The 25106-nt window shown below is 39.4% G+C and overlaps 2 protein-coding genes across 10 annotated transcripts in view; one reads left to right on the top strand and one right to left on the bottom strand.

Moving 5' to 3' along the window:
- UBAC2 (UBA domain containing 2) overlaps positions 1–25106 on the top strand; it is a 266972-nt gene that overhangs the window by 163280 nt on the left and 78586 nt on the right. The gene's annotated exons all lie outside the window — the stretch shown is intronic.
- LOC131520212 (G-protein coupled receptor 183) lies at positions 7939–23372 on the bottom strand. Of its 3 annotated transcripts, none has more exons than XM_058744233.1 (3): positions 23250–23367; positions 14926–15094; positions 7939–9581 (listed from the first exon to the last, which is right to left on the bottom strand). In XM_058744233.1, the coding sequence occupies exon 3, from the start codon at positions 9566–9568 to the stop codon at positions 8480–8482; it is 1089 nt and encodes a 362-aa protein (XP_058600216.1). In that variant the 5' UTR covers positions 9569–9581; positions 14926–15094; positions 23250–23367; the 3' UTR covers positions 7939–8479. The 3 variants fall into 3 exon arrangements, with proteins under 3 accessions (XP_058600216.1, XP_058600214.1, XP_058600204.1); XM_058744231.1 differs by lacking the exon at positions 14926–15094 and adding an exon at positions 10364–10401 and having other exon boundaries at positions 7939–9583; XM_058744221.1 differs by lacking the exon at positions 14926–15094 and having other exon boundaries at positions 23250–23372.

Raw genomic sequence — 25106 nt, 5'->3', positions numbered from 1 at the left:
GTGCTTATCGAGTTCAGTGTGAGCCAAAGCAGGAGCATATAGATACCAACTTTGTGGTCTAGTTCTACAGACCCAACAGAGCTCTCGAGGTTATAGTTCATACAACTTCCTGGTTCCTAGATTCTATTGTAATGATGTAATGACTTCCTGATTTCCCAGGGTCCTGAATGTGGCAGAGGAAGCAGTCTTCCAGGTAGACCAATTGTTCTGTGTTGCTTCTGGAGGCACAGTCTGGACCTGCCCTTCTAGCCCTTTCAGTAGTTTTATAAGTACCTAAATCTGTGTACTAAGTCTTTTTTTTGCCCAAGACATCTTGAGAGCTATTCTGTCATCTGTAAGTAAATCTTTGCTGATAGGACTAGTAATCAAGAAAATTCAACTTTTACATTTGACTTCAAATGTATGTATACAAAGTGGTGTACCTGACTCTAAAATACCTAGATTTGAACTGGAACATGGTTTAAGGAAAAGGAAGTGGCCCTTTGTGTTAGGAGATCAATGGAGCATTATGTGTGTGCATGTGTGTATTTTTATGAAACACAGTCTTTTCATGTGGATTTCTAGTATAGCCTGTTCTTTGCTGGTGACTTTGTCACCAAAAGCCATCTCTTACTAGGACTTCTTGAAGGGCTGTTGAGACCATTCTTCCATGTGATCTTAAAATATGAATGTGACTCCATGTGTCCCATTCCTGTCTTTTTTTTTTTTTTTTTTTTTGTATGATTTGGGTTGTGCAGCTCACTTGATTAGAGACAACATAGCCACTTGATATATGCCACCATCTTTCTCTCTCAATCCTTGGTCAGTCCCTTATTTTCTGCTTCCACCCTTAACATACCAAGAGTATGGGAATGTGTTGGAGACTACACTTACCAGGTTTTAAAATATATTACAAAAAGGTTTCAAACATACACAAATGCAGAGAGAATACTATGATTAGCATGTATGCATCACCTTATTGGCATTTTGCCAAACACACAAGTTTCAAATTGTATGACAACTGGATCCTTAATGGGATACTTTTTTTCTTTCCATGTGCCATTTTATCATTTGCTTCCTCAGTTCTGCATGGCCAAGACCTACAGCATCTTTCAGCCCTGCCCCTGCCTCCGACTGACTGGTCTCTTCCTGGGTGTCTCCAGAGACCTGAGTGCATGGGTACAGGCACAGTTGAAGGCCATGTCCCAGGTAGAGCATTTACCAGGTTGTGGGACTACAAACAGGGATGCTTTGATTTCCTTGTTCTGTGAGTATTGTGTGTATGGGTCTGTTTTGATGATGTCTTCTTAACAGCTCTTCTTTAGGTAAAGCTAATAACACTCAAAATTCATGACCTTTCCTTGCTCTTGATCCTTTAACAGGGAAAAGAGGCAGTAATACACAAGCACCTGTGATATTTTCCTTACCCTCTTGAGTTGTAATATGTGTATGGTAAGCCAGTGTGTAATCTAGTTGTTATATCATTTTTCAAACCCGAATGCAGGCAGTAACCTCATATATTTTCACTATATATGTTTAAAAAAAATGCCTGTGTTTCACAGACGTAAGGGGAAAAATTGTAGAACTGGTGCCCTCCCGCAATAAGAACACATCACGATGTTACCATTTTTAGAGCTCGATTAAACCTTTTGTAGCCTCCTTGTAGTTTCATTCTGACACATTTTGTTTTCTTCTCAAAACCTGCATGGGAAAAGTCTTTCTTAAAAGTATAGAAATCAGGAATAAATATTCTCACACTCTGAGAAAACTGATAAAAGCCAATCAAATGCTACTTGAATTCTTAGTTTGGATCCATTGTAGTAGGTAGCCATGTGGGGCCGAAGACTAAGGTGCCCGTGAGTGGCTTGCTGTGTAGTTGACTAGACAAGACATTGAAAAAGCATTATTAGCAGCAAGAAGCCACAGAGTAGGTATGCAAATAAAGACAAAAAGAAAGTCTTTAAAACTTTTGAGGAAGATAAACTATTGAAGAATAAGATCATGTATTTTCCTATATACGTTACCCTCTTATATGGTTTCTTCTTTCTAACAGCTGCAGTGTGGCAGAGATTTCTTTGAGGTAGAGTATTATCTGGATGTGTATTATCAGGGAGACATTAAACAAATGTATGTGTCATACATTGCTTCCTTGTATGTGGAAGGAAGAGGAAAAGCTAGGGCACTCCTCGTACTCCCAACGGAAAACCTTTATTTTTGGAAAGGGAATCCTGACTGATTTCAGTGTCATTCCAGTTTCCAATTTAGTATACTTTTCATGGTTAATATTTCAATATGAAGCATGTATTATCATTGCTGTCTAGTAAGTTATGACAGGCAATAATAAAACTCCTCGTGCATCATACTTTAATAGTACAAATCATATAGTAAGTTCAGCTAATATTTGATGACCTGTAGTCAACATACATTTTATGAGCATTATCAATGTGCAAGATGCTGTGCTTGGAGTTACTCAGAATAGAAAGAAGGAAAATTCAAGGTCTCTGCCCCAGAGGAGCTTGTGTTTCCTTTGAGGAATGTAAGCATAATGCACATGAAATAATAGATCATGGGCAGTGTGATGTTGGCAAAGAGTTTACACATTATCTTTTTTTTTTTTGAAATGTTTATTTTTATTTTTGAGAACGAGTGAGCCCATGTGTGCACATGAGTGGGGGAGGGGCAGAGAGTGGGGGACAGAGGACCTGAAGCAGGCTCTGCGCTGACCGTAGAGAACCCGATGAGGGGCTTGAACTCAGGAACCCTGAGATCATGACCTGAGCCAAAGTCAGACATTTAATCGACTGAGCCACCCAGGCGCCCTTCCATGTTATCTAGTGCTGTTGTTTCACTGATAAGAAAACTGAAATCTAGAAAGGCTAAAAGACTGGACAGAGGTAGTTAGCTGATTAGCAGTCAAACCAGAACGAGGCCCCAGGCTTCCAGGCCAGTATGTTTTCTCTTTTCTTTTATTATAGGATAATATACATCTAAAGTTAAAACTCTGTGGTATTGGCTATATAAAATCCAAATAAGTTGAGAAAAGGAAGATGGGTGGCTGTCAGCAGTCCAAGAAGAATTTAAGGAGGAGTTATGATTGGGATGTGAAATAAAGAATAAATAGAGGAAGCAGAATAATTCAGTGATTGAGAACCAAATATTTGTTGTGTTCATGGTACAGAAACAAAACCAACTCCATTAACTTGAAAGGCACATGTTGGGAAATAGAGGGAAATTAGGTTGCAGGGGCTTGCAAGTGTGGGAGAGGAACCTGGACTTCGTGTGGTAGATCATGGGGAACTGTTCTCAGTCCTGGAGCATGAAATGACACAATGAAAGTGGGATTAAGGAAGATTATATTTGTTTGCCAGGAGAACTGGATAGTGTCTGTATTTTTCTTTTCTTATGCTCTGTTATTGGTCTGTTTCATTCTAAGTAGATTAAGTACTGTATTAGTCAGAAAACCAGCTTATGTTACAGCCACAAATTAACCTGAAATCTCGGTGGCTAAATACATAAGTGTATTTCTTACTTGCAATCCTTGGCCAGCACAGGTGGGTGGGGTATGAGGTGAGAAGTTCTCCATTTACTCATTCAGGGATCTAGGCTAACAAAGATTCCCACCATCTAGAACATCTTTGGTCACTGTGGCAGGAAACAAGAGGGGAATGGAATATCTCTCACTGCTCTCTAACACTTCAGCCTGGAAGTGACATATGTCACTTTTGCCCCCAACCCATTGGCCAGAAGTAGTCACACATATTCCCCTAAGGGAATTTGAGGGTATTTCATCGACAGTGTCTCTTCTTTCCCACAACTCTTTGAAGATCTGGACGGTATAACTTTACTTGTTTAAGAGAAATAATACAGTAATTAAGAGGGCAGACCCTGGAATTTGACTGCCAGGGTCTAGAGCCTGGCTTCCCCGCTTATAGCTGTGTGACTTTGGGCACCGTACTCAGTTTCTCTGGGACATAATTTTCTTGTCTGTAAAACAGGGATAGTAATGAGATGAGCCTCACAGAAATATTATGAGGCTTGAATGAGGTGTGTGTGTGTGTGTGTGTGTGTGTGTGTGTGTGTGTGTGTGTGTGTGTGTGGAGAGAGAGAGAGAGAGAGAGAGAGAGAGAGAGATGATATATATGTATGTATATTGTTCAGAGTATTATGCCATGTAACTGTTAGCAAGCATTTGTTGTTGTTACTACTCTGCTGGCTTCCAGTATAGCATCTGAAAGGAAGGCTAGTTTCTAACTGTAGTTGAGGGGCTGGGGGAAAGACGCTGTAGTAAATTTAGGTGTGAGATGCCAGCATCTTTTCATCCCAGAAGAGATGGGCAAAGGAACATGCATAGAGGGACACTCAAGCAGCAGTCACTGGCTAGATCCTACAGATGACAGGAGGGCCATCGGGAGTGGGTGTCTGAGAGAATGAAGCTTGAGTTTGCAGAGAAATTGGAAGCCCTGCAGGAAAGAGGGTGCATGGAAGCCCTGATGTTCTGGTGGAGGATGCCAGAGCCACAGGAAGGCACACAAGGCGGTGGGGGGGAGAGCCATCTCTTAATGGACCTGCTTCTGTAAGCGGGGACATGCTTGCACTCAGAGTCAACCTCCAGGCATGGGGGTTGGATGCTGTGGATTTCATTCCTGACTCCACCTCTCCATGTGACCTGGCACTTGATGTCCCTCATCACCAAAATGGAGATAATAATTGTCCCCATCTCTTAGGGCAATGAGAAGTAAGTGAAATAAATAATGCCTGTCAAATGCTTGGAAACGTGGCATGAAGAAGGACTCAATAAATGTCCTTTTTAGCTAATGGAGCTTTTATTTTAAAAAATTTAGGGATTATCTTTTAAATGACCATTTTCTCAGAGTTTGATCTAAACAGACCTGCACTGGCAGGAGTTCTCACGAGTGCTTTTAGCCCTCCCTGGATTCAAAAGAATGGGCCGTGTTGTCACCACATCAGCTTTTCAATTTTTCATTCTGCCCTGAATGGTCAATAGGCAAATGTTTTTAACTTTGCAAAGAATAACAAATTACAATGGGCTAAAGAGTGATCAAAATAGACCATTTTAAAAACCAATTTAAGATCAGTGCTTCCCCTTTTAAAATTGTCTGGTACTTTTTACTGATTGGTAGGAGTCACTGCCCTTGCCTCTTGAAATATAAAATTATTTCCAAACAGAATGTATTCTGTATCTAGATTTAAATTGGCTTGTTGAGTAATCAGCTCTATTTTTTAATATGCCTAATTTAAATTCAGAGTCTTAGAGGATCACTGTCTTCAATTACACATATGCTCTAGTATATATACTTTAGTACATGTAATTAAGCATGTAAGGCATGTCTTTTCATTGAAAATTAAGAACTTCACAGATATTTCAGTAGAGCTTTAGAATTTTGTTGGTAATAGTACAAAACAGGTGCTATTCAGTTAGATGGATATTTGAGAATTTTTTGTGAGCCAGGCTCTATTCCAGGTGCTGTGCACATAACAGATGGTATCCTTGTCTTCATGGAACTCACAGCCCAAACAAGTTTATAATCTACCTACTGCTGACTTTTTGTCCTATTTAGGAATTAGATGATCTCCTGGCATATAATAAAACAGTTAAGCCTTCTAATACTTTTTCAGGGTCTGTGTGATGCAGTTCTGTCTACTTTGTGGCTAGGATATAGACTTAGGGTTACATTTCCAATGTTGCCTCTCATTTACCAGGTGCCTTTTCTGAACTTGGGTTTCTTTATAAAGTCTGAGTGATACTATGTGCTCATCCTGTTTCACAGGAATATGAAAAGGAAGACATAAAGTATGGACTGTTTTGTAAATTATTGAGCTTGTGACGTATAACCAATATTGTTTCTAACATCTAACATTTACTATTCTATACTGTCATTGAAGAGTTAATGCATTTATACTGATTCAAACTAAATAGCTTTGAGGTTTTTTATTTTAAACTAACCAAATATCCTTTTAGGAAAAAAAATTATGGAGAGATAAATATGATTAGCTGCTGTAAAACTGTCAGCTTTCCTAGATGAGTTTTTCTAGTTCGAGATGATAATTTAAAGTTGTTAATAACATCACCTGATTCATACAGAAAATACTTACAGGTTTGTGATTTTCAAACAATGTGTTGTATATAAGGCCACTCCTTTGTTCTGTAGCAGAATACAAAAATTATACAACACTGTCCCTGTTCTCCAAGTTTACCTACTCCATGAGGGAAATAAATGTAAAGCCAACTAATAATACAAGACAGTGAAAGGGTGCCCAGAGGCCATGGGTAAACTATGGCTTCATGAATAAAATAGGCAATAAGGGCCTTTTGGAGGAGAGTGAATAGTTGAATTTGCCTGAGTACCAGCTTTTTTTTTTTTTTTTTTTTTTTTTTTAAGATTAGTTGGAGATAGGTTTAAAGTTTCCCTTTTTGGCAATATGACTACTGATTGGGGAAAATCATTTATATGGATTTGCGGTATATTTGAGGCAGGAAGCAGAAAACTAAACAGATAAAAGAGTGTGGTATTTCTTGGCTGAGTGACATAGATGTTTACTTCCTTGTTTGAAGGATCTTAAGATCCTCAGCACAGAGAGGACTTTCTCATCTGCTGCAAAGCCGCCCGTCGGCTCATACATAAGCTGGTCTGTGCTCAAATGTTGTCACAGAATTTGTGCACCATACAGACGCTCTGAAGTTAAGGAGGCTTTGTTTCAGGTTTTCCTTCAGTTGCTTTCATAATTGTTTTGGGATCCAATGCAAATGACCGTGAAGTGCCACCTTACATACATGTAGTCTTCTGCTCTTTCTTACACTTCACGTTTGGAGGTTTATGTGTGGAGTGAGGAAAAGGCCCTCACATCCTGACTTCCATCCATGTTGTCTCACCTGTCTCCATCAGCTGTTACAAAGATCAGTGCCCCCGTTTAGTCAGAGGCTTCAAGGTCAGCAGTTCTTTGTGAAATTCACATAATACAAATCCGAAAGTACTCAGTAAATGGTGTAACCATAGAGATAAATTTTCTTACTGGATCAAAGTTGAAAATGAGTAAGATAAGAATTTAAGGGGTGCCTGGGTGGCTCAGTTGGTTAAGCGGCCGACTTCGGCTCAGGTCATGATCTCACAGTCCATGAGTTTGAGCCCCGCGTCGGGCTCTGTGCTGACAGCTCAGAGCCTGGAGCCTGTTTCAGATTCTGTGTCTCCCTCTCTCTGACCCTTCCCCGTTCATGCTCTGTCTCTCTCTGTCTCAAAAATAAATAAATGTTAAAAAAAATTTTAAAAAAAATTCAAAAGAAAAGGTTTCCAGGATATAAAGCCTAATAAAAATTTTAAGCATGACTTACGATGTAGCACTTAATTTCTGTATGTTCCATTATCAAAATTGGTATCATTACTAACATAAATGCTGCATTGGGGCAACTTGAGGATTCAGTAAAACAAATTTGAACCGGCAGACAGGGTGACTGCACTTGCAAAAGGTCATGCTACTCATGCTCAGGTGTTTATGTGAGCAAATGTATAATGTTGTAAAGAGTCCTGGGAGCTCAAGTTTATAATTTTGCATTTCCCCCTATCTTATTTAGGCAAGCAGTAGCTATACCTCCTGCTGCTCATCCTTACCCTTTCTGGTAACCCAGACCATTGAAATGCAGAGGAGGGAACTACCAACCTATGAATAAAAGAGGAATGATCCCCTAAACCCAAGAAAAACCAAGCATATTTGCAAATTTTTTTATTCCCAACCAGAATTCAGCAAGTGGATGACACTCCTCTCAGTGTGTACCTCCACATAAAATCCTTGTCATATTCCTGAGCTGTGGACCCTTAGCTACTGGCTGCTTGGGAAGAGAGCTCAGTGCTCTCATCTGCCTCAGTCACCATCATAATGTTGCCATCCGAATCTATCCACTGCTAGTTCTATTCTCTCCTTAAGTAAGCATTGAAAGACACACTCTTAATTTTGTAGCATCCTGCTCTTTATTCCAAAAGAGTTCCTTGAAACAAAATTTTATGACTCAGAACAGAAGAAAAGAAAATGCTGATGTTATCAAGGAAATTAAAGTCTAAGATTGAAAGAAGTATGGGTCAAAGAAATATGTTAACAAAAAGAAACATGTTACAATATTGACATTTTTACACTGACAATATACAATCCTACAGTCTTTTTTTCTTTTGCCAAATTATTGGTAGGAAATACTGATGTTTAAATTTTTCATTAACATAAAAAGCTTTTTATACTGAGAGATACTAAAATAACCTCCCTTTTGGTATAGTATTTTATTTACACATTAGAACTTTGCTTTATGTTGTTTTCTTGAGTACAAAAAATAATATATACCAGTTTACTTCCAATTTGGAGGTGGGAGCTCATGCCCCATGAAAGGAATTTACAAGAATCCTAATTGGAAGTTGAACAATCGTTTTGCTTTATAAGAAAAGTCCACCAAAGTTCATCATGCGGTCTCTTTGCTATAAACTCAAGATTTAATTCGTTTTTACTTTCCATTTAAAGACTTGGAATGTATCATTGTTTGAGTTTCTGTCATTTCACGTGAGTTTTCTTCAGGAGCTGACTTCACGGCACTGGAAATTGATACACTGACCTGACGCTTCAACATCTTCATAACCTTTCTCTTGTACCCTTTACATGCAAAGAAATATATGAAAGGGTCCATGCAGCAATTGAAGTTCATCAGACATACCGTAAAGTGCAGAGAAATCTGGAACGAATGTTTTTGGCTACATTCCAGTAAATCAGGAGACTGAAGCTTCTTAATCATGTGTTGAATAATTGCAACATGGTAAGGTGTGAAACAGAGAACAAACACAACAATTATAAAAATAATTGTGTTGAGAGCCTTTTTGTTTACACCAGATTTCTCAGTCAGTGGGTTTTGTTTGGCAGTTTTAAAGAGTTTGCAACAGATTTGAGAATAGCAGATGAGAATGACTAGGAGAGGGAGCACGTATCCTATGAAACACGCACCCAGCAGAATCCAGGGAAGAGATTTTGTTTCTTCAAAGTTCGGATACTCCATGCATGTAGTCCTTTCTTCCTCCTGCTTTGACATAGGTTTTATGAGTAGTGGGAGTGTTTGAGCGAATACTACAATCCAGACAAATATGCAAATGCCTTTTGCATGTTCAATTCTTTTCATCTTGTTGTATCGCAGAGGGTGCACCACAGCAAAGAACCGGTCAATGCTCAAGCAGGTCATGAAGTTCACACCTGCGTATGTGTTGATGTAAAACACAAGAGCAGTTATCCTACACAAAGCTTCACCCATTCTCCAGTCAAAGCCCAGTGCATAGTAGGCTATCCGTGTAGGCAAAGCAGTGGTAAAAAGTATGTCAGAAATCACCAGATTTGTTGAATATAGGGTGGTAGAGTTGATTTTTTTCCTGTTTTGAACAATAACAACCAAGGCTAGCACATTTCCCACAAGCCCGATTATGAAGACAATGCTGTAATGCAGAGGCATTAGTATCCTGGCTGTGTTGTGGTGTGAATAGAGGTCACAGTCACTTTCCTGAGTTGCTGCAGAGGCTGTAGTAAAATTGTTGTCCATTTTTGTATCCATCATTGGTGTTCAAAGTCTCTAGAGAGAACCAGGGAGAGTACTTTTAATTAGAAGTGCATTTAACTAAAAGTAATATAAACTGCCTTTTATAGATCAAACTTAAAATTTGTGAAAATTTATAGAATTTTTTAAAATCTGTGATATTTTACACAGTAAAGAAACTATCAACAAAACCTTAAAAAGGTAACCTAGTAAACTGGAGGAGATATTTGCAAATGATATATCCAGTGAGGGGTTCGTATCCAAAATATATGAGGAACTTTTATGACTCAAAACAAAAATAATCTTGATTAAAAATGAGCACAGTACCTGAATAGGCATTTTTCTAAAGAAGACCTACAAATGGCTGGCAGACACATGAAAAGATGTTCAACATCCCTAATCATCAGGGAAATGCAAATCAAAACCACAGTGAGGTATCACCTCACACCTGTCAGATGGCTAATATCAAAAAGACAAGAAATAACAAGTGTTGCCCTGGATGCAGAGAATAGGGAACCCTCTTGCATTGTTGGTGGGAATGTAAATTGGTTCAGCCACTGTGGAAAGCAGTATGGAGCTTCCTTAAAAAATCAAAAATGGAAATACCACATGATTCACTAATTTCACTACCGGGTATTTAAAGAAAACAAAAACACATATTCAAAGAGTTAATATGTACCATTTTAGCATTATTTGTAATAGCCAGGATATGGAAGCAACCCAAGTGTCCATTGGTAGGTCAGTAGATACCACACACACACACACACACACACACACACACACGAATATTACTCAGCCATAGAAAGGAGGTCTTACCATTTGCAACAACGTGGATGGATCTAGAGGGTATTATGCTAAGTAAGACAGAGAAAGACAAATACCAGATGATTTCTCTTATACATGGAGCTAAAAAGCAAAACAAACCAAAAAAAAAAGCAGGAACAGATCCATAAATACAGAGAATAAGCTGGTAGTTACCAGAGGAGAAATGAGTGGGAGGGAATAGGTGAACTAGATAAAGGGGATTATTAAGAAGCATACCTCCAGGGGCACCTGGGTGGCTCAGTTGGTTAAGCATCTGATTTCAGCTTAGGTCTTGATCTCACTGTGAGTTCAAGGCCCACATTAGGTTCTGTGCTGACAGCTCAGAACCTGGAGCCTGCTTCGGATTCTGTCTCCGTCTCTCGCTACCCCTCCCCCACTCGCACTCTGTCTCTCCCTCTCAAAAATAAACATTAAAAATTTTTTTTAATTTTTTTCTTTAAAATAAAAGAAGCACCCCTCCAAAAGAAAAACAAAATCTATGAAATGTAATATGTTTACATATATAGTAACAAGAACAGAGAATAAAATTTATGTTTTTACTTACAACTTGGTGATTTTGGCAAAGCCCTGGCAGAGGAAATAAGAACCATCTAAATAGAGCAAGTGTATTTTTGTGACAAGAGGGAACATGCTAACTTTTTAGGCAGAAATTCCCTCCTGCCCCGCCTTTTTTCAGAATTATTGTCTGGTTAAGAACAAAATCATGTGTGGCACCCCACATTTCAGATGGGAGCAAAACTTTGCTTTTAAATTGAACTTCAGTTGGATTTTTTTTTTTTTCTAAATGCATATCACTGCCAGGAAATGAAATCAGTCACACATTTATTTAGTGAAATACGAACTTACCACAGTGATCTGATTTGTGTTAACCTAAAAAGTATGAGAAACAGGCTAAGGCCTTGTTAGGAACTGAAAGTTAGGTTTTCTTTTAAAAAAGAAGAAGATGATGACCACGACAACCACGACAAAAACGACGAAAAAGAAAGAAAAAACTGAAGCCATTTCAGGGGAAATGTTAAGATTAATTCTGAACTAGATTGTTCCACAAGTATGCCACTGATGCGTGCAGTGTGCGTTCCTACGTTTTGCGTGCTTGTAAGCATTACACATTGTGGTGTCTTGTGCTCTGCTTTATTCACCTCACGTGTTCATGGATCAGTGTCATCTATTTGTCATGTGTAGATCTTACGTAGACATTTTATAGATATTTCTGCAGTATTCCAGTGTGTTAGTGCATAATTTGCTTAGCTATTTCCTTGATGCATAGTTGGGTTATTTCCAATTCTTTTCTTGTTATAAATAATGTTAAGACGAAATTTAAACTCCTACGTTGAAAAGTAGAAAACAATAATAAAACTCCTTATAGGAGGCTGAGCTTTGATAAAACTTAGGAAGAGCAGAGTAGTAAATTCTGTGATGTTATCTTTAGAAGAAAAATGATACTCTGATAGGACTGTGTGCACAAATCTCATCTGAAAGTCACCAAAATTAGGGAAAATGTCTATATATCTAGTGACGATGGTTTATGTTAAAAGAAAACAACTCTCTCCCTAGCCATATCAAAACACCAACTACTACTCTGACCGCTGTATTAAATGAACTGCATCTCTGCTAACTTACTTCTAACAGTCTTAAACAGTGATAGCAACAGAGAGTGGGGGTTTTCAGAGCATTGCTCTAATGTTATAGGTGTGTGTTACATACAGTGTTCATAGGTTAATTGTTAAAATATGGAAATACAACCTAAAGTAAAAGGGAACAAAACTGGAAGTAGTACTTTCTGTTAATCAAGAAAATATAGGAAAAGAGACTATGAGAAAGAAATATAAATAGATTGAACTCACCTATTAAAAGAGACTATTGGTTTGGATTTAAAAAAAAAAAAAATCCAGCTGTATGCTGTTTAGAAGAGAGAGGGCTCAAAAAAGTGACTCAGAAAAGTTGAAAATAAAGATATGGGAAAACATGTATCAGGCAAATCCCAACCAGTAGAAAGCTAGAGTTAGCAATACTAACATCAGAAAAAAACAGAATTGAAGGCAAATTCAATATTAATAGGGATGAACAGGGTCACTACAGAAGATAAAAAGAGGAGTTCACCCAGAATATAAAAACAATTTTGAACTGTGCATGTAACAGCAAAATTTAAAGGAGAAATTGGAGATTTTAACACATCTTCATTAGAATATGTCAGATAAAGATTAAAGACTTAAAAGATTTACCCAGTGAGACTTCACAGAATTTGTGCTGAAGGTACATGAACATTTTTTGCAAGTTTGTGTACTAGGTCATCACAGGACCTCAGAGCTTTTAGAAAATATGTTACCGGGCGCCTGGGTGGCGCAGTCGGTTAAGCGTCCGACTTCAGCCAGGTCACGATCTCGCGGTCCATGAGTTCGAGCCCCGCGTCGGGCTCTGGGCTGATGGCTCGGAGCCTGGAGCCTGTTTCCGATTCTGTGTCTCCCTCTCTCTCTGCCCCTCCCCCGTTCATGCTCTGTCTCTCTCTGTCCCAAAAATAAATAAATAAAAAAAATAAAAAAGAAAAAAAAGAAAATATGTTACCTAGCAGCTGACATTCCAGTGACTACAGTGCAACTAAATTAGAAATGAACAATACAGAGATAAAGGATACATTTAGAATCTAAAAAAAATATGTTTCTAAGGAACTCTTGGGTTAAGAAATCACTATAGGATATTGAAGCAGTTAGAACAAAATGACTAAAATACTATATGCCAAACAATGGGATGCAGCTGAAGTGTTAATCTAAGATAGATATAGAGCCTTGAATGCATTTATTTTATTTGCAGATTTTTTATTTTGAAATAATTTTTATTTGAGTATAATTAACATAATGCTACATTAGTTTCAGGTGTACAGCATAGTGATTCAACATCTCTATATGCTTGTGAATGCATTTATTTTTTAATTGAATTTATTTAATTGAAAATAGATAAATATACAGTTCAGGAAGCTAGAAGAAAATTGTTTGCCCAAAGAAAGTAGAAGAAAGTAATAATAAACATGATTACAGAAATTAATAAAATAGAAAGCAAAACAAACACCTAATAAATATGGAATTTCTCTTTTGTGCAGAAAAAAAAAATAGAGTGATTCTTGAAAGGGAAATCATGGGAATTGCAGTTGTGGAATGAAAGTAGAAAAACCTTATCCAGTGAGTTGAGAAAGGCTTCTTGTGAGAAGTAACTTTTCAAGAACTGAGACTAGACATGGAGAGGTGAAAATTTCAGGCAGGGCTTGCGACTTGGGAACAGATAGCAAGAACTTCTTTTATTTTTGTACTTTCTGTGAATTTTTTTTTTTCTGAAAACCTCAATGTGTATGCTTTATTTTGAGGAATATTTCTCAACAGGTTCGGGAAATGCTTCTAAAACAAATATTAGGATAGAAATTCTCCATATGAATAAATGCCATTGTAGAGATTAGGAAAGTCACATTAACATAAGACTCAGAGAAGAATGTCCCATTGCTTGCCATGTTGTAAATGTGTGTCCAGCTTCTTTACTGAAGTATGGCACTTGGTAGAGCCAGAAATGGCAGGGGTTTCAGAACATCTGATGCTCAAGAATATTTAACACAGTGTTAATTATAAAGATGCACATTTGCAAGCAAATCAAATGTCCATCATCAGGACATTGGCTAAATATTTTATGGTATAGCCATAGAGTGGAAATGACATTGTGGATGCCTGTTTCTTGACAGGGAATAATGTTCAGTAAGGAAAGCAGATTATACAACATGCCACTTTGGAGGAAAAGCAATTATGTATACATACATGTACACACATCTGCATGGATATGTATGCCAGGACATAATTTTGTATAAGTAACTTTTGAATTTCATCCATAAACTCTTAAACTTTTGTTCTTTTTAAAAAATATTTATTTATTTATTTTGAGACAGAGCAGGAGAGGGGCAGAGAGAAAGAGAGAACCTCAAACAGGCTCTGCACTGTCAGCACAGAGCCCAATGTGGGGCTCAACCTCATGAACCATGAGATCATGACCTGAGTAGAAATTAAGAGTTGGTTGCTCAACCAGCTGAGCCACCCAGGTGCCTGAATATATGCTTAAATTTTTAATATTAAACATGAATTTAAATTTTTAATACTGAACATGAATTGACTATGAAATGAGTAAATGGGCAAATAACTTCATGTGAGGAAAAACATTTTTTTAATTCAGTTCTTTCAAAAATCTTGTCATCTGACATACATTTCAAAGCTAGCCCTTTAGTGCCTTTTACTCAGATTGATGCATTAATTTTTATTAGGTGCCTACCTTTAAGTCCTATCTGGAAGAACACTTGTATTGACCCTTGTGGGCTAAGTACTGCTGTCCACTCCCTACTTGCCATATGAGGAAAGCAAGTGCCATAGAGCTTAAAAGGTCATGCTAGATCCTTCTCTCTGGTGATCTGGCTTCAGGTCTCCTACCCTGTCCAATTCTTGGCAAGGGCAGCTGGTTCATATTGCCCTTGAAGAACTGAGAGTTTGTGGTTTTGAAGTGGTCTAAGCTTTAAGAAGCATCTTTACCTGTAAATAGCCTGGGAACAAGGTGTCCCCTCCGCTGCAGAGCCAGGCAACGATACTTCCTAAGGACAGTGGGGTCCCCACTTCTAGGACAGTGTAGATCCCTGATGGGAAGACTCTTGAGGGACCGCTTACTGCCCACCCTTGTCCTGAGTCAGTCAGAGAAAGACACCTGCACAGTGCGGACAAGTAAATGGGATGGCTCAGAAATGGTCTTTGGTAAAGATGAATCTAGGCTGTCTTGAAATCTGGTGATGTTTCAGTACCCTCTCAAAGGTTGATTCTGTTAATGGCACTAGTATGTTACCTTAGTTCTTGATTATATCTATCCTGGGCTATTCATGCTATAGTTTTAGTCATTTTTATCTTTTCCAAATTAAGAGAAATATTCTTTCATGTACTTGACTGTTATCCCATTCTTACCTGAATCAATCCCAGTTTATTATCATCATCCCTGAGATATTATTTTATATCCTCCTTTAATCATTGAGGACTCAAGATTACTTTCTTGAACCTTGACTTACACCATTCTTTTATTCAGCAAAAATTGTTTTCAGTGCCTTCATATGCTAGGTCCTGAAATTACCGAGATGATATCTTTCAATATGGGAGGGCCTGAAACGGAAGGATGAATGTATGATGTTGGGAATGTGCTGTTATCTGAGTGAGGGAGCATTGTCTCACTGTTGTTTAAAGGACTCCTACTCACACATACTAGGGTTCTGCTTGCTGTTTGGATTACTGTGTTCCTTACCAACCTTTGGATGGCCAGTTGTTCTTTTAATCATTTTTTCAGGTATAACTAACTTCCTCTCACCCTCCCTTCTTCCTTTTCTTCCTTTATCTGTTTATTTTTTAATACATCTTAAGTATTTTACAGTTTTTAAAATAAGTTCATCCTTTTTTTTTTTTTTTTTAAAGTTAGCTCTATGCCCAACATGGGGCCTGAACTCATGACCCTGAGATCAAGAGTTGCATGCTCTACTGACTGAGCCAGCCAAGCACCCCTTAAGTATTTTACATTTTTATAATCTTTAGACGACAGCTCTGTCATGTTATTAGGATAAATATACTGAGTTGTACTTGGAGGTACTATGACTTATCATTTCACTGCCTAGAGAAAAACACGAAGTGTTTGTTCTTCATCTTTTTTCCTTAGAATACTTTTATCTATAAGAATTCTAATTCCCTTATAATGCTTTCTAATGACAAGGTATGTGTGGCCACTAAACTGTCCTTAGTGCCCCACACCCTGAGGAACATGAATGAGGACTGAAGCCTTTGCCCTGTGGGCACAGTTAGTAACTGGGCTGCATGGAGCGTGGGGGCCGCATTCAGATTCCACCTGAGGAACCCCCTTACCTCCTGACAGCTGGCTGCAGCCACCCTGGCAGCCATCTGCGCCAGTTCTCTTACCAATTATGTCACTGAGCAAAGGGGTCTATCCCAGTTTTGTCTCTGTAATGCAGTAATGATAACTCTACTGCCATTCTAACATATGCAAAACAGCAAGCTCTTCCGTAGCAAAATATCCTCCACCGTATTTTTACTTATATTTTCGGAAGTGGGTCTGTGTGTGTTTCTCTAGAGTTGATTTCATTGCTGCTAGAGTAGCTAACATATCTTAAGACATTATCATCTCATTTTTGCATAACCGGACGTGTTGACATGAACTGACAAGTTCTTTCTAGCCACAGAAAGGAGGAAAATAAAAGGCTCCCCCCAAAAAAAACTCATCTATTAGTATTTAAGAAAATTGAGCGCTAATGTAATTTGTTCTCTGGAAATATTTGCCCTGGCTACCGACTTGGAGGCATTTGTGATTGTTCACAGATCTGCGGTCCCAATTTACTTGCTTGGATAATTATTTTCTTAGATTTTATTTGTGGCAGAAACAAAATAAAACCTTCACTGTACTTGTAGATTTAGTGTGAACTAGAATATTGGCTTTTAGTTTTTGCTTTAAGATTCTGAAATGTCACCTTTACCCCTAATATTTATTCACTTAATAAGCATCAACAGCCTTAAATGAAAAGGAGTTAAACTTTTAGTAATTTTGTTTAAAGTTAGGCCTTAGCAATGGGTTGAATGGTTCAAGTCATGTGAAATGATAAGCTGTAAGAGGTGGCTTCTCTATAAGGCCAAGTCTACTGAAGGCCATGTTTACACTTCAAGACGATCTGACTCAAAGTGCCCATGGTGGCATGCACCAAAAAGGAAGTTCTAGGAGCGCACTTTCAAAAATAAGAGCCGAAGGGGCGCCTGGGTGGCTCAGTTGGTTGAGCGTCCGACTTCGGCTCAGGTCACGATCTCACAGTTTGTGGGTTCAAGCCCCGCATCGGGCTCTGTGCTGACAGCTCAGAGCTTGGAGCCTGTTTCAGATTCTGTGTCTCCCTCTCTCTCTGCCCCTCCCCTGTTCATGCTCTGTCTCTGTCTCAAGAATACATAAACATTGGGGCGCCTGGGTGGCGCAGTCGGTTAAGCGTCCGACTTCAGCCAGGTCACGATCTCGCGGTCCGTGAGTTCGAGCCCCGCGTCAGGCTCTGGGCTGATGGCTCGGAGCCTGGAGCCTGTTTCCGATTCTGTGTCTCCCTCTCTGTCTGCCCCTCCCCCGTTCATGCTCTGTCTCTCTCTGTCCCAAAAATAAATAATAAAAAAAAGTTGAAAAAAAAATTTAAAAAAAAAAAAAAAAAAAAAAAAAAAAAAGAATACATAAACATTAAAAAATTAAAAAAAAATAAGAGCCGCAAAAATGTGGACTTAGAGATATGAATAGTATTTGCATATTATTAAATGAGGAGTATTGATTGATCTGATTCTTTCTCTGATTTCTCTGGAGACACTGTCCTTTGGCTGTGTTGTTGAGGAGAGGTAAGGTTGAGGGAAAGTTTCTGGAGTGGGAAAAAATGAAATCATTGAGAAAGGAGGGGGTGGGCGAAAGCTTGGGTTCAGTAGAAGAGCAAGAATTCGGTGTGCTGAGGAACTAGGCGAGCACAGATGTATCACGATAGCAGGCAGAAGCTGGTCGGTGCCCTTGAGAGGAAACCTACTCCACGGAAGAAAGGAATCGTTGCTTCTTCCCCTGGTTACCTGGTTTTATGAGTATTTGTCAGTTACTTGGAAAAAACCTTCTTGCTCTGACTCACACAGGGACTTGTAAGTTCGGTCCAGTGTCGCACATGTCATGGCCTACCATTCAACCAGTGATTTTTTGCCCACCTTCTTTTTAGTTGGCTAAACAACCACCACCTGGGCAGTTGTGTGGGCCATTTGCCCATAAAGGGGGCAGGTGGGAAACATTAATTCCTTAATTGTGGGAAAGAAACCTGAGGCACAGCCGGGTTGTGACCAGCACTGGCACAGCCTCTCTTCACTCCATTGGCAAAGTCAGGTTGTGTGTTCCAGTAAGCTGCCACTCGGCTGTTTGTTTCACAGTCAGTATGCGCCCCCGTTCACTTAGTGAAATAAGTCTTTCTACACTGTCAGCTGATTTTTTTTCCCCAGCCAGCTTTGAGTCCTAAGTTGATGGCTCACTATGTCTATGGTCAGGATTCATTTTTGGAAGGATATAGGGAACGTTGTCCAGGAAGGTGGGACACTGACAGCTGCCTGAACTTTCTCAGGATAGAATCTCACACCTGCCAGAGTGTTTATGTTCAGAGTGCGGTTGTCTGTGGTTGTCTGCGGTTGGCCTGTCTGAGGGGACCTCCCTACCCTGCCTCTGGGTTTGTGGAAGTGTGACTCTCCTGCTGACCCCATGGCACAGGCTGCTTCTGACCACCTCTCAGTAGGTCTGCAGAGGGTCACTTACAGGACAGTGCACAGAGAACTACTTCTTTGCTTTTTTTTTTTTTTTTTAAATTTTAGAGAGAGGGGGAGTGTGTGAGCAGGGGTGAGGGGCAGAGAGAGTGAGAGGGAGGGAGGGAGGGAGGAAGGGAGAGAGATCCTAAGCAGGCCCCGAGCTGAGTCTGGGGCTTGCGGCACTTGATCCCACCACCCTAGTGTCATGATATGAGCCGAAATCAGGAGTCAGACACTGAACATACTGAGCCACCCAGGTGCCCTGAGAACCTCTTGAAGACAGAAAAAACAAAAAACAAAAAAACGTGTTCGCCAGTTTGTAGTTTACTTTTAGTGCCTCTGCAGCATCCTGACCTGATAGGCACTGACTGAGGAAGACCACGTTGCCTTCCATAAACACATGCATTGGCATTGATGCAAAGGTGAAAGGGGCCTGACATTTGAATTACTTGATTAAACACCTACTTGCCCATTTAGGGTTTCATATATTCCAGCTATTTTTCTTTCCACTTTCACTGATTTTCTTTGTGTGGCTTTTGGCAGCTTTAACAAACTGAGTAGGTTGATGTGAAAGTTACCAACATGAAGACAAAGGAGGTGGTAATACTAAGGACAGGAGTTACATCACATAATGTTTAGGAACTGTAAGAAAACAATCCCGCTATAATACACATTTCAGTGAGGAAGACAAATACTGTGTTTCCATGTGGCATGATTTGACCTATAAGTACAATAACTGGATAATATAAAAAGATTCTTTAAAAAAAAATTTTTTTTTAATGTTTACTTATTTTTGAGAGATAGAGACAGAGTGCAAGCAGGGGAGGGGCAGAGAAAGAGAGAGACACAGAATCCGAAGCAGGCTCCAGGCTCCGAGCTGTCAGCACAGAGCCCGATGCAGGGCTCAAACTCACGAACTACGAGATCATGACCTGAGCTGAAGTCGGACACTTAACCGACTGAGCCACCCAGGCGCCCCATAAAAAGATTCTTTGTAGTAAAGATCTCAGTCTGTGTTATCTCTATGTGCCTTTTCTCCTTAAAGTTCAAGGGAGTTTCAGGTTTTGTTTTTTGACTCATCTCATGGAAATTAGTCAGAAACATTAAATATCCTTATTTTGTGGATAAGCAGAATTTCAGAGAGATTAGATCATTTGCTCAGGGTCCTCCATCAGTATAGGTACCAAGTCAGGAGTCACAAAGGTGTCTGGGACTCCATGCCGTCCCTCACTTGCTAACTCCTATCAAGTCAGCGGTTCCTGTGCCTGCAGCCTCCTGACTGTCTCCCACACTCGGCCTCGCCTCTACACCATGTGTTTGTCGGTCCATCTGCCTGTCTGTATACTACTCTCACTCCCACTGCCTGCCTTCAGGCCTCTCTCCCATCTCTCTGGAGCTCCTGCCACACCTTTCATAGTGCCTTTCAAATGACGCATGTTGAACCCTGGGCTGATGGGAAGCTCTCTGACTCCCTGTGGCTGGGTTCTGCCTTACTCTTCAGCTGGCTCTCTGGCCATCTTCTCCCTGTGATGCCCTGGCTCCAGCTTTCCTAAATTATGTGCAGTTTCTTGACGTTCTGTGTTCTGTCACAGCTCTGTGCCTTTCTGGCGCTTTTCCTTCTTTCGGACGCCTCCTCTTCTTTGTCCTGTATCTTCAGCTCTTACTTTCCTCCAAGACTTAGTTCAGAGTCCGCTGTGCCTGGAAGCTTCCCTGATCTTATCCTGTCCTGCTCTGTTGGAGCACCCTCCAGAAAGACAGCGTGCAGTGTCCTCGTGAGGGCACTGTGTTCTCTACTAGCACCTGTATTGTTATTTTTCTGTTTCCCACTAGCCTGTGGAGTCCTGTGCGTGGGAACTGTGTTAATTTTGTTTATCTCCAGCTGACCCATGACTGAGGCACAATAAACACCCACTAGAGAATGACAGAGTCCCAGCTTTCTAGATCCTTAGGCAAAGGCTCTTTATCAGAATTCTTGATTAGTAGTAGGAACCAGTATCATTAAGCGCAGACTCTCCTCCAGGCACTGTTCTGGGCACTCTACGTATATTCACTCACTGAATCATCATAGAACTTTCACAAACCCATGTCCAGTGGTGAAACTAAGACACAGAGCACTTTCATGACTTGTCTTAAAGACATAGCTGTTAAATGTCAGGATTCAATCCTGGCAGTTTGGCTCCTAAAATCGTATTTCGTGCAAAGTGTTTTATCCCTGGCTCCTGTTACCAAATCGATCTGATGTTACTGGTAGAAAACAGGTTAAAAATAGGAAAACATCTCAAAAGTTTAACATGTACCAACTCATCCTGTCTGAACTAGAGAGAAGAGGAGAACTGGGGAGCTGGAAGGAGGGAGAGGAGGAGGGAAATATGTTGATTTAAATAAAGGCACTCATTAATTTACTTATATTTTAAAGTAAGTAAAAGTTTTTACAAATGAATTTAGATTTTACCATTTTTAACAATATTTGCATAAAACAATTTAGACTGAAAGAAAATGGTGACTACCTAGGATAGCTTTGATGCTATTAATTTATATTTACGCTACTTTTTAGGTGTTTGTAGACTGTTAACAAAATATTTTTTATTCTTCTCTTTGAGCTTTCAAGACACCACAAGGATCTTTGTTAACTCTACAGTTTTCAGATGGTTTTCACATGCATTATCTCATCTGATATTGAAGCCCTGGGCTTTACACATTTCTTGGAAAGCTCAGGAACTACATGGGCTGGAAGGACTTGCACACCGTTAGCACACTCCATGCTCTGTGGCCTTGAACCCTGCAGTAGGCCCTTACCCGTGGCAGGGAGGGAGGCATTACTTGTAAACTCCTCTGCTGGGTGGGAAGCTCTTTTTTTAAAATGCACTCTTCTTAAGGATGGTGGCTTTCTCCCCTACAACATTTTACCCCATAGAGTGTTTCAGAACGATCCTACAGTAGATACCTAGTAAATGTCTGTGGATTTCTTAAGCGAAGGAAAGTCATATAGTGATCTGAGGTAGTGTTTATTCTAGTAAATGATTGGTCATGTTACTAATAAGTTCTTGGAAGCCAGTTAAAGTAATTTATAAGAGGCATTCCCACCCCCACCCCTACGCCCACCCCCACCTCATGAAAGGTGAGCCAGTGAGTGAGCAGGCTTTGTGCAGCAGTGTGTTCTTTGTAGCATTATGTCTCCAAAGTATGATTGAGTCCTGGGGAGAAAGCATAAGTTGAAGTAGTAGCAGAAGCAAGTGGATCCAGACAGCAAGCACAGATAGATGTTTACCCTCCATAGACTCAGTCTTTATGTAAAATATTCTGTGAAGATCTGCAAATAAGTGTAAGAAAAATAATTCTCACAAAATGATAGGGCAAGGAAACTTATTGGATTCATCCTTTGGTAGTTTAATGGGTAGAGGGAGGAGAGAATGATAGCAGACAGTTTTCTGGCGCTTACCTATGACAGCCAATGTGACAAGGTTTTGGCAGTATTATTACTCCCGCGAGGCCACACAGTTTAGGAATAATCGAACCCAGGTCTAAACCTGATTCCAGAGCCCATGCCCTGAACCAATGCCCTGTATTGTACTTGGACTGATACCCCCTAGAGCTCCCAGACACGCCTTCCTTTAGAGGAACTCTCCTCATAGCTTACATTTTGCCAAGAATTTCTGTTACTTCCATTCCCACCCTGGACATAAATGTTGCAAATCATTACATGTACTTCATTGTTTTGTGACATTTTTTTAGACACATGGAAATTCTAGAAAAAATAGACCTGTTTAGCTTTAGTGATCATCAAATAAATATAAAGCAAGCAACAGATTCAATTTACACTTATCAAATTAATTGTTTATATTTAGAATTAAAATACTCGTGTTGGCTAAGAAGCAGTGAAGCCCAAACTGTCACTGGTTGGTGGGGAGGGGGGTGGGCAGCAAATTGGTAAAATATTTTTGTAAACCAAAGACTACCAGTTTATATATAAACCTTTAGAAACATTTATGCCCTTTGCCTAATGAATTCTAGTATTGGCACTCTGTCTGGAAAAATATTAGAAAGTATAGAAGTAATAGTGTATAGAAAAGACCTTTAGGTATATAGACATGGTCAAATAGTAGAATGTGACAACTTTTTTTGTTTCAAATTGTGCTAAATAACTTCTATACACATGCATTTAAGTGTAGGAATACTCCATTTTAAAATAATTTTGTTCCTTTCCCTTCATACTAAAGTACCCTGAAATATTGGCATTATTTGCTGACTTACACTTGATGCTGTTTTCTGTAACTGTGAGTTCACACAGAAGTACAAAGTAAGCCCCGTATTTTGGCACAGATTTCTGTCATGGTCCCTTGTTCTCACCTACCTCGGTATTAGCTAATTAGAACTGCCAGTCAGCGGAGACTAAACTATATTGATACGATTTTTGTTAGAAATATTTATAGTTGTCATTGAATAGATTGTTTTCTTTACTTTATACCTTAATTAGGCTTTTAAAGTTTTACAAAATATTTAAAAGAAATGAAATATCTAGTACTCACCTCTCGGTGACTTGTTGGGACCTCTGTGCGGTAGCAGTCCGTGTTTGCCCAACTGAAGTAGGTTACTTTGGCATGTTGCTTGAGAGATTATGCAGACATCCTTTTATGGTGGTGGCTTTTTTTGTCACGCTGTGACTGAGCATAGCAATGATTAGTTACCCTCATATATGCGTGTGCACTTTTTTTTTTTAAATGGGAAGTGAAATTTTTCTGTTAGTGATTTTTTTTTTTACCAGTTATCCAAAAACCCCTAGGAATTTATGCATTGCCAATATCTGTGGAACTTTATAAGTTTTTTAAATAAAGATTTAAATCAGTATTAAAAAAAATTCTTTGAAAGGAAGACTAAAGCAATAAACCTTAACCAGAAAAAAAAAAAGAAGATAATTACTGATAATTTTGTATCTAGATTCTGTATAAAAGTATGAGTTTTTAATGCTTTAAAGAAAAAAACGTCAACTGTGACAGTTTTGTCTACCTGGAAACTTGATGCAGAGAGCAGTTTACTCATTCTCTATCTCAATGAGAAAGAAACAAAGGTTTCTGTGGTGAGTGGGAGAACGATGCTCTTTTGCATTGTACAGGGACAGGTGGATGTTTTCAGGCAGGAGCCCAGCTGACAGGATCAGTGACTGCATGGACACATGGATGACAAGCGAAGAGTTGAAGGGGGACATCTTACAGCTGATAGCCCAGTCCTTTGCAGAGGATGGAGACCTGTGCTATTCACCTTTCAGTTCTAGGTGGCTCAGTTTAAACCAGCATTAGCTATCCAAATGCAACTTCTGTGTAGGCTAATGAATAGCAGTGTAGTGGTCAGAATGAGAGAGGTGATAGTTACACTTACCCAGAACTGACCTGGCCATTCCCAGTCAGTTCTGTGTGCTGCATTTTACGAAGGGCATAGATGACCATGTGATAGGGCTGGTGAGGGGTCTGGATCCCAGGTCTTAGGAGAAATGATTGAATACACCGAGAATGTTTAGGCTTGGCCAAGATGTGATCATCTTCCTCATGCACTGGAAGCTGTCCCATAGAGAAGGATTTAGTTGTGTATGTCAGTCCTTCCAACTCCAGAGAATAGAAAGAAGGCCAGTAAGAGGAACCCACTAGAGACAGCTTTCAAGTCAAAATATGAAGGTAGTTCCCAAAAGTTAGGGTCATAAAAAAAAAAAAATGGAAGAGGCTCTTTCTTATTTAGGTGCCTACATAAACTGGTTGACTGTCTTGAGGGATGACACAGGGAGAATTGAATCATTTGGTAGGAATTTGTAACTCTGACTTCACATCTTCCACTCCAGAATCTGTCAGAAGGGCCAAGGGGCTTCAGCCCCTCAGTGGTATCATTCCATCTAGAAGCTTACTAGGTTCTTCTAAGCTCTAAAATGCTGGAGATGTCGAACACTGTCAAACAGAAGAGCAACAACTTACCCAATTCTTTGTGCCTCCACCTCACTGTCTGTAAAATAAAGGTACTGAAGTAAATGATCGCCAAGATAATTCCTAGTGCAAAAATCCTGAGGGGGCAATATAGATATTTTATGATTTGGTGATAAATATGATAAAATATTCTAGAATTTATTTAAAACTTGGATTGAAGAATATTTGAAGAAGACAGTGTTGAGAAGCTTCTCGATTTGTTGAAAGAACATCCTGGTGCGGTGTTTTGGTTTTTAATTTTTGAAAGAGTTTTTATTAAGTAAAGCATTGTTATATGATGAAGAACTCAACTAGGTAAAGTAAATGTTCTAGCGAACTGGATCTACCCCTATTTGGTATTAGGGTGTTTGAATATATAAAGAAAAGGGTGCAGGCTGATTGTCCTGTGAGATGCTGTGAGGGTTTAGTGTGCGTTAA

Source organism: Neofelis nebulosa, chromosome 1 (assembly GCF_028018385.1).
Source record: "Neofelis nebulosa isolate mNeoNeb1 chromosome 1, mNeoNeb1.pri, whole genome shotgun sequence".
Lineage (NCBI taxonomy): Eukaryota > Metazoa > Chordata > Mammalia > Carnivora > Felidae > Neofelis > Neofelis nebulosa.
The sequence above is the reverse complement of the archived record's forward strand: the minus strand, read 5'-3'. Positions and strand labels throughout refer to the sequence as shown.